This window comes from Delphinus delphis, chromosome 11, assembly GCF_949987515.2.
Source record: "Delphinus delphis chromosome 11, mDelDel1.2, whole genome shotgun sequence".
Classification (NCBI taxonomy): Eukaryota; Metazoa; Chordata; class Mammalia; order Artiodactyla; family Delphinidae; genus Delphinus; species Delphinus delphis.
In genome coordinates, this window is record NC_082693.1 from 71,725,093 (window position 1) to 71,735,082 (window position 9,990).

The 9,990-nt window shown below is 49.8% G+C and overlaps 1 protein-coding gene across 2 annotated transcripts; it reads right to left on the reverse strand.

Annotated features, from left to right (window-relative positions):
• Positions 1–832: 832 nt before the first annotated feature.
• On the reverse strand, positions 833–5,287 carry DUSP6 (dual specificity phosphatase 6). Of its 2 annotated transcripts, XM_060025337.1 has the most exons (3): positions 4,430–5,287; positions 3,376–3,813; positions 833–2,333 (listed from the first exon to the last, which is right to left on the reverse strand). In XM_060025337.1, exons 1-3 carry the CDS (start codon positions 4,827–4,829, stop codon positions 2,026–2,028), a joined length of 1,146 nt encoding a protein of 381 aa, XP_059881320.1. In that variant the 5' UTR covers positions 4,830–5,287; the 3' UTR covers positions 833–2,025. The 2 variants fall into 2 exon arrangements, with proteins under 2 accessions (XP_059881320.1, XP_059881321.1); XM_060025338.1 differs by lacking the exon at positions 3,376–3,813.
• Between the last annotated feature and the right edge of the window lie 4,703 nt (positions 5,288–9,990).

A 9,990-nucleotide genomic window follows, 5' to 3' on the forward strand; every position in this document is an offset into this window, starting at 1 on the left:
TGACACTCAGGACGAGGAGAGGTATGTCCCAAGGAAAACGACAGGATATTAAGCCTTTACCTTAAAGTAACTGTTCAAAATAACCTCAACATAAAGTTCCAACAGGAGTTTCTGGCCCACGTTCTAAATCAAAGTACAAAGCACATTAGGAGTGGCAAGGCTTCATTTCAAGTGCCAACGTGAAATCGTGGCTACATCTAGACTCAGGGAGAAAGCTTAGCTATGCCCTGCCCTGTACACGAGAAAGGAAATGGGAGACATCATCCCAGACTCATTTGTTATTCCAACGCTAGAATTTGCAGGTAGAATTGCCAGACAGTTACAGATCAGAAAAAGAATCATCTCTACTTTCTCCCTGGCATGTCTAAGTATTATTGAGCAGAAGACCCTGAGACGGAAGGAAAGAGAGGTGAACATGGCAACTGTCACCTTGTTATTCTGGTGCCCCCCCTTTAAGACTATTCATGAATAACCAAATCTTATAGTTCAGCAAGCTGGGCTCTGAGACTTCATTTTTCTAAAAGAGCATTACAATTTTCTTAAGTAAGCCAGAACTTATTAGGAAGTATTGTCCATTGGAATGATGTAATCACTCTCTTCCCTTCGTATAAAGTATTATCCATAGGAATGATATAGTCAATCCCTTGTCACTTTTATTTGAAGCAAAAGATGCACCTGAAAAATTCTTGGAAATAGCTTAAAAGATGAGAACTTTGCCCCATTATTCCTACATGTACTTTACAAGCCAATATCAATCCCCAACTGAAAAAGTCCTAAAATGTGTCACTTCACATGTAAGTACAATTAAGGAGAGATTTTTTAAAAATACACATTCAATAGCCAAAATAGTTATTTATTAATAATTTAAGGTTTTACATTCTTATAATAAATTTCAGCTCAGAACTTTACACCATGAACATAATGGAGCCACTTGTCTCCCTCCTTCACAATCATATGCATGTCGCCTGTTGAATGGGTACCCACGCTCACACACACGCTTCCAGTTACGCACAAATTGTTTTTAAAAAGCAAAGAGACCAACCCAAAGTATTGCATTTGAGGTGACACTCCCTGAAGAATTTTGTACAGAGGTAATATACTGTTTAGCACAGCTGAAGTTTAAAAAAAAAAGTGAGCCCATGATTTTGGTGTCTTTCCAAGATATCCCCTTTGAGACAATACAAGCCAAAATATTTACAAAAGTAAGGCAGAGTCAAACTACATTAAGAGAAAAAAAAAAGGTCACAAGGAAGATATGTGAAAGACACTGGAGACTGCACCATAACAAGGTCTCTGTGATCATAAGTGTCCATGAAAACGTCATTCAGAATTGGTAAAGTCGAGCATGCTGCAAATATATCCTTTGGATTAGAAAAGAGCAAAAGTTTCAATCGTTTTAAGAAGTGGCATACTGCTCTTTCTCCCTTTGGACGATTTCTTTTAAACCCATCAAAGGAAAAACAAACACAGTTCAAACAAACACTGTCAAATGATTTAAGATCAAATATTTACAATAATCAAATGGAGTATCAGATTCATTTGATTGATTATTTATTTATTTTCTTTTTTTTTTTGCAAACTGATACTACAAATACAGAGCTGAAACCTCTCTTTGGCTCCTCTATATGCAAAATTGAGTCAGTCTTCACTGAAGACAATATAGAGTCAGTTCCAGATGCAAAAGGAAACAGTCATACAAGGCCCTAAAGAACACATGCTCCTACCCTACCATTTGGTCCTACCCTATATACCTGGAAGTTCTCGAATCCCAGTCCCTGCAGGGGTAGGCTGTACACTCGGGTGTGGAGCAAACCTACTGCCTGTATCTATACAGCAGGTCCTGTTCTTCCAACGAGAATGGAGCAAATCTCTCCCTTTGGAATAACCAATTCCACACGTGGTAACCTTGTCTAATACAGACAGCTGGTGTCATGTTGACACCTGGGCCACATACAAAGAAAGCAGCCCAGCTGATGCTGCTAAGAGAAACTGCTGAAGAACGGACACATCCCAGTGTGGGGCCTTTCACGTGGATTGCAGGGAGTCCACCTGGTAGACATTCTGGTTGGAGGGCGTGGTGAAATAGAGCTGCTGTGCTGGGACCCGGTTGTCACAGGGGCTGCTGAGTCCCAGCGTCCTCTCGAAGTCCAGCAGCTGGCCCATGAAGTTGAAGTTGGGGGAGATGTTGGATTTCTTCATCTTCACAATGTCATAAGCATCGTTCATTGACAGGTTGAGCTTCTGCATGAGATAAGCCACAGTCACAGTGACTGAGCGGCTGATGCCAGCCAAGCAATGCACCAAGACACCACAGTTTTTGCCCCGGGCTTCATCTGTAAACACACAAAAAAGAAAGGCAAAATGTCAGCAGACTGAAAACCACCCTTTGTGAACGACCAGTCTAAAAACTGAATAATAATGATAATCATAAAAAAGGTTAAAAATAATTGTGTGCAGCAGTTGAGCCCTGCAGGCAGCAGAAAATGTATCACTGTGATAAAACATGTACACTGGGCACAATTACATATTTCAGATATTTTCTGAAAAGGGAGCTTTTGTATTAAGTTCCCGCCAACAAAAAACTCCTTAATGTGTGCATTCTTTGCCCCAGCATGTGAATACCAGAAACCCTGCAATATGGTCGTGAATGCCTTTTATACAGACAAGCAGACTGCAAGGGTCTATTAAATTATTCTCCAACTGTTGTGCAGCTAACAATGGAGATATTCAGGCATTTTAAAAGAGAGAGGGAAGTCACTGGGGACAGCCCATTAGGAGGAACAGGATGTCGACATGGCCTGAAAATGAGTTCCTTTGTAATAGGAAATGCATTACAATGCCTGGAGATTCGCTTCTCCAGGCTTTCAGCCCACAGTCCTTCCTGCTGGGCTCAGGTTACCCTCACTGTCTCACTGTGAACCGGTATCACAGTAACATTCAGCTGGATTACAACATCTAGCATTCACAGGGCTTTCCAACGCCTAACTTCGTATTCTCAAACAACTCCCAGGTCTTTTAAAATTACAAAGTCATGCTAGAATTCCTGTCTACCTTGAGTACTATTATCTGGCCCTCCTCTAGTCCAAAGATTGTGGGAAAATTCTGTTGTCTACTTACGAATGGTCTCCCTTTCAAATGACTGAGTTCAGAGCCAAGCAGCAGACAGCATTTCAAATACACCTGAGGTCTGCAGCCTTGTCAAAAGGCACTTTTTCTTAGCAAGAAGATAAACCAGAATTAAGAACGCCCTTGGAACATCAGAGACCGGCAGCCCCACAAATTAGAAGCAGCAAGAAAGATGAACGGCTTGAACTCTAGGAAAGGTTAGGAATTTTGCATTTAAAAGTCTGAGCGAGGACTGTCAATTAGTCTCACCTATGAAAGAAATGGCCTCAGGAAAAAACTGGGACAGGTTTTGGCTCCAGTGATCCGAGATGGGGATCTGCTTGTATTTGAACTCTCCCGCGTTCTCAAAGAGATTCGGCAAATTGGGGGTGACGTTCAAGATGTACTTGATGCCGAACTCCTCCAACACGTCCAGGTTGGTGGAGTCCTTGGCACAACCCAAATAGAGGAAGGGCAAGATCTCCACGGGGAAAGAAGGCTGGCTGTTGGACAGCGGGCTGCCATCCGAGTCCGTTGCACTACTGGGGTCTCGGTCAAGGTCAGACTCAATGTCCGAGGAGGAGTCGGAGCTGATCCGCAGGCCCCCGAGCCCCAGCACTGGCAACGGTGGCGAGCTGCTGCTACACGAGCCGTCTAGATTGGTCTCGCAGTGCAGAGCGAACTCGGCTTGGAACTTACTGAAACCACCTGCCAGGACGAGAAAAGCAATCATGTAACCCGAGATCCCGTAGTAGTTTTCACAGCTTTGAGAGCCGCAGCCTCACGCAGAAACACACCACAGAACCCTTCCAGCCGCCCTGCACACAGAGCCAGATACAAGAGAAAGACACTGAAGTGTGCACCCTTGGGAACAGAACGAACGGGCCCGCCTCCCCTGGGAACCTTTATTCTTCCGAATCCGGAAATGCACAAAATGGCAACTTTTCCGAATATCTTGAAGAGCTAGAAGGGGTCAATCTGCACCCCAACGATCTCTGCCGTCCTGCAAAATCTGAACTCAAAATCGAACGATATAAAGCAGGGAATGGTGGGGAATATCCCGGGTAGGAAGGAGACCTAGTTAGAAAGAACCGGCTAGTGCCTGCGGCCGGAAGCCGGTCGATTCCGCGCGGGCCCGGCTCGCGGGTGCGGGACTCTAGAGAGGTTCGCAGCCGGGAGCCGGCAGACTGCCCCTGGCGCAGCAGCGCGGCTCAGAAGCGCCAGCCGAGCGCTGCAGGGGCGCTTCCAGCACGCGCGTCCCGCCTGCAGCTCGCAGCCCGGTGTCCCCCGTCCTGCCCCCGCGTGGAGCTCCCCCGGCTCGTACCTTCCAGGTAGAACGCCCGGCAGCCCTCGTCCTTGAGCTTCTTGAGCAGCAGCCCGAGCACCGACTCGCCGCCCGTATTCTCGTTCCAGTCGCTGCTACTCTCGTCGTAGAGCACCACGGTATCGGTGCCGCAGCGCCGGGTGAAGCGATCCCGGTCCTCGCCGCGCGTGAAGAGCGCGCGTACCGGCAGGTTGCCCTTCTGCAGGCGCCGCAGCATGATCCCCGGGATGGCCACGTTGATGGCTGACTCGATGTGCGACGACTCGTACAGCTCCTGGGGCCGGCAGTCCATCAGCAGCAGCCGCTCGTTGCCCAGCTCCAGCTGCTCGTTGAGCCACGCCACGGTCTTGCTGATCGCCATTTCCGACGCGAAGGGCACGGGTCTGAGCGTATCTATCATGGGGGTCGAGCTGCCGAAGAGGGCGGGGTACCTACCAGACGCCCCTCGGGGCAGGCATAGGCCGAGCACGCCGCGCGAAGCCGCCGCTCTCAGAGCGGGGTTGAATTCCACCTCGCCCTTCCCAAACCCGGTTAGCGGTTGGGGCAGGCGAGACAGAAGTGAAGCCGGCGGTTCCCTCTGCACCCAGCTGCAGCCGCTCGCTCTTAGTGTCAATGAATCTCTCTGAATGAAGCTGCCCGGAGAGTTTTGTTCCTCCCCGGTGAATGAAATCCAATTAATTCGGACTCCGTGCTACTCAGAGGGGAGAAAAAAAAAACCCAGCGGCTCCTAATCCCTCCCTCCAAGACTGCACCTCAAATCCACCCGGGCGTCTTTCTCCTAGGACTATTCAAGCCTCGATTTGCTCACTCTCCCTTAGACTCAAGCCTCGCACACCCCCCGAGCGAGGCAGCTCCTCAATGGATACAAACAGCGAGCGTCTCAATGGATACATTCTCCAGGCCAGCCAATGAGCGCGCTGCGGAAGGGGCTGTTGCCGTGGGGACGGGCCGGCTGGAACAGGTTGTGTTGATGAATTGTTAATGAGTTTGTCATTCACAAAAACGGAAAGGAATTTCCGCTCCGGATAAGCCCCAGTGCAAACAAGCTGCAACAGCGGGCTCGGCGGGAGGAAGGAGAAAGAAGAGGAGGCGGTGGTGGAGGAGGAGCAGGGCACACAAACCAGGGCACTTCAGTTGTCTCATGTTTCCTTCTGTTGAGAGTTCACACTTCGCTTCGGAACTTTTGCGCACAAATGGTGCAATTAGCAGGCACAAAAGCCCTTGTTCGCGACGCCTGGGCGCGCAAGCTAGCTTTAGGGAAACTTGTGCTTTTTCCCTTTTATTCCCTTTAAACTCATTTGGACTGGAGTTCACGTTAACCCCACCCCCCACCCCCCTTAGGCAGTGTGTGGCATTTGTTTGCCAGCTTAAAAAGCCCAGCTCTGTTTACTCTGATGTTCTTTTAGCCGAGGCTGTGTTGGGGCTGGTGAACTGCCCGGGCTTTAGTGACCGATGAGGTGTTAAATGCTAATCCAACATCTTTTGAACAAACCAGGATTTTGTTGAAACATTTTTAAGCAAGCAAACAAACAAATGCTTGGTTGTCCAGAGAATAGAAAGCAAGCTTTTTCTTTAAAAAGAGCGTTTTAATTAATTTTTTTAAACAGTGGAGACTGCAGGAACAAATTCGTTGGGCAGTCCGATGCTTTTATTCCTCTCCGGGGGCGTGGGGTGTTATGAACCATTGTTACGGGGATCCAAATCCCCCGCCCCCGCCCACTGCGCCCTGGGTGGGGTGGGGGCGGGTAGCGCTCGTTAATCATTTCTGAGCAACCTAGCTCAGCTTCCGACACAGGAGCCCGCCTGGAAGGGCCGCCTGGGCGAGGTGCACCAAGGGCACGCGGAGCCCGGCTGTCTGTCCTCACCATCCGCAAAGCCTGGGGAAGTCCTCCCGCAAGGCCTGCAGGCTGCGGGGGCTCTGGAGGGCTCGGCGATTGGTTACTGTAGACCGAGGCATGTCAAAAGGGAGACTCCTTCCCGCCCCCGACTTCCCGCACAGGGTCACCCTCTTCCCTGCCCGGGCACCCCCCTCCCCTGCGAGTCGCCGGGCCCTCGCGGAGCACCGCCCGCTCCTACGCGTTGCGCTCCTCGTTAGCACCCGCCGCCTCCGCCTCCTCGTTCAGCGGGCGCGGGGCGTCCGGCGACACCGTGGACCGGTGCAGGGCCGATGCGGGACTTCGAGCTCCGGAGAGGCCTGGGGTGGGTGTGGGGCGAGGAGAAGTGCCTGCCGGGAGCCCCTGCTCCCGAGGAGAGCTGGGAGTCCTGGGGAAAGTGTCTGCCGCGCTGCAGAGCCAGCAGGTAATTGGGGAGGTGCTCGCTAGGCCAGCGAGCTGCGCTCGGCCGGGGTACGGCGGAGCGGGGCGGGCGGCGGGGTCCGGATAGAGGCGTGGCGGGCGGCGGCGGGTAGACGCATTCCAGGCGCGCAGAACTCTGTTGTTATATAAAAGTACCGGGGCTGCAGCTCCCGAGCGGAAAGCCACCTGTGTGCGGCCGGCGCGGCGCGCAGGGGAGGTGGAGGATGGGGGCCTGCGGCCGGAAGGCGCGGGCCCTAATCCGGCTGCCCCTCCCTAACCCACGGCGGAAAAGAGGGCGCGCATTGTCCCGCCGCCGCCGCCGCCGCCGCCGCCGCCGCCGCCGGGGAGGCGGAAGCGGAGGCAGCCGCTCGGCGGGGAGCGGCTTTTCCGAGCGCCCTCGCGGCGCTCTGCGTCCACCGCTGATATCGCCGAGGGCACCTGAGGTCGCGGGGTCTCCCCAAGCCAGACGCCCCACACCCACGGGCCGGCCTGCTGACGCCCCCGCTCCAATTTGCATTTTTAGTCACCCGCCTCTTCTCTGGTTGGGGAATGTAGGCTAAAAAAAGGCGGCTGCGAGGCCCAGGTTGCCAATTTTGGAGCTTTGCTACAGTCAGGCCGCCCCTGGAGGAGCGTGTTCGGTGAAGGTGGGAGTTGCAGCGCTCCTATCCCCGCGCCTTTTTTGGGCATCCCTTGGAACAGAGCTCCCATATTTCACTGGATATCATCCAGTTCCAGCTGGAGGAGGCCTGCGCTGGAGTTGACGCCTCCGATCCGCCTCCACCTGTTACAGATGTCCCTACCCCGAGACCTTTCTGTTACTGGAACCTGGAGGCGAGGAGGGGAGAAGCAGGATGCCTTGCAGCGGAACTGAGAAGTGCATAATCTTTCAGCCCAAGACCTCCAACAGAAAATGCAAGAAGGGAAATTGTTTTCCACTTAGCTATTTTTAAAGTGCTGATACCTGAGCCTGGGCATCAGTTTGGAAGGATGGTTGCAACACTTCTCAAACCTGAAACATTTAGCTTTACCCGTGCTTCTGAACCCTCAGTCCTTCTCAGGACACTGTATAAAATGGCATTCAGACCTCTTGGTCCTAAAACGTGCGGTATAAAGAAAGGGCCTCTGGAGTGGGGCGGCCTGGGTTTGAATTGTGCCCTCACCCCTTCCTAAATGTGCGACCTTGATTACATCGTCTAACTCTTTTAAGCCGTAGTCTTCCACGCTGGCATACGGAAAATGACAGAATCGCTGTGATGACTGAATGGGTAAAGTGAGATGCCCTAAGACGTTGTTGGTGTGTCATTAACTGTTAATATTATTTTTATCTTTCTGAATTCTGAACCTGCAGAATGGCCCCCGTCCTTTCAATCCCAAAGACGCCCTTTGATGCCTAACAGCCCGCCTGAAATTCCCTAGTCTAAGAAGAAATCCTCTGAAGAACTGCACTAAGCAGTTAAATCCATGCCAATCTAGCTGTCAAGCAAAGCAGGTGCTGTTACAGACCACGATCAAAATCCTTTAACACAGTTAAATACCGAATATACCCAGCTACCCTTCTAACTTCTCCCTACTGGTCCCCTCTTAAACACTCTGTACACTAAGCTGATATAATAGAAGTCATATGTAGTGGGTATTTACCACCTGGTGGGCATGGTCTTGATTTCTGTGTTTACATGCATATTTCTGTCAGTCTTCAGAAAACCCATGCAAATTATCCTCATTTACAGAGATTAAGGAATTTGCCTGAGGTCACACAGGAGCCAACGATGGGGTCAGGATTTGAAGCCTGACTCTTCACAGAGCCTCAAGGACTACCACATACCCATATTACAGGGTGTTGTGGAGACCGCGCCCACCACGCTCTGCTGTTGCTGCTGAAATTTGAAGGATTCAAGGTCTGCACTTTGAATTTTGACCACCAGGCATTTCCGGGCTTCACAAATTATGTTGCTCCTTCCCCACAGATGTCAAGGATCAAAAGTTAGGCTCATTTCCTTCCTGCTCCTTTTACATCTGGCGGTTTTCTTTGACTGTATGCACCTTTTCATTAGTCAACCATTCAATAAATGCCCATACAGTTTTCTTTCTTAGAGTATGTCTTAGATGGTAATCCTCGCATCTACCATTACTGATGTGTCTCAGTGTAGCACATGGGCCTGAGTTCAAATCTTAGCTCTGTCTCTAACTAGTATTTAGATAGGGGAAAGTCACTTAACCTCTCCGGGCCTCCATTCATTCATTCATTCGCTCATTCACTCACTCACTCATTTACTCTAGCTACCAGGAAAGCAGCAGTGAATAAAACAGACAAGAACCCTGCCCTCCTGGAGCTTATATTCTAGTAACAAGAGACAATGAACAAAATAAATAATTATACAGTATATTAGAAAGGAAAAGTGCTGTGGAGGAAAATAAAGCAAGGAAAGGAATTCAGCAGTATGTAAAATGGGGAATAGTTACACCTGCCTCAAAGGACTGCGAGGATAGAGACAGCCAAGATGACACACAAAGGGCACAAAGTAGGTATTCAACGGTTTTTAAACTCATTGCTTCATTTCTGCATAAAACTGACTCGCTGTTGCTGGTAATCCTGCTTTGAATCTCATCATCCTGGCCCTGTTGCCGGGGCCCCCAGGAAAAGCTTTCTCAGGAGAGCTCTAGTGACTATAAGAGCCACAGACTTCCTTACTTCCAGAGGCCTCAGTTCCCTGCCTAGGGTATCAGTCACATGTAGAGAACTATGTTTAAAGGTTGGAGAGTACAGCAGGTCATCTCTGATCCATTTTCATAAGTGCACAGAAACAATTTCATAGATCCTACTGTCTCTCTGAGTGATAGTGTGTGCGTGCAATGAGCACTCGTGCTTGAATTCTTCCTGGTGTTTCCCCCTGGAAAGTTCCTTAAAAGAAAATCTTTCAGTTATAAATGTTTGCTTGGTTATTGGCGAAGCATTCCAACTTTGCAGGAATTTTCCTGCATTTGAGAACACTTGCGATTGATGAGGCCTGAAAGGGTTAGTATGACCTTTAATCTTGGAGTAATCTCTATGAATATAATGCATTAATTAACACATTATGTGAAAATAGTTAAACAGATTTTCACTAATAGGGAGAGTGTGTTTTGGAAGATCTGACTTAAAAATGGAGTCTTTGTTTTTTTATTTGTTTTTTTATTTTTGGCTGTGTTGGGTCTTACTTGCTGCACGCGGGCTTTCTCTAGTTGCAGCGAGTGGGGGCTACTCTTCGTTGCAGTGCATGGGCTTCTCAT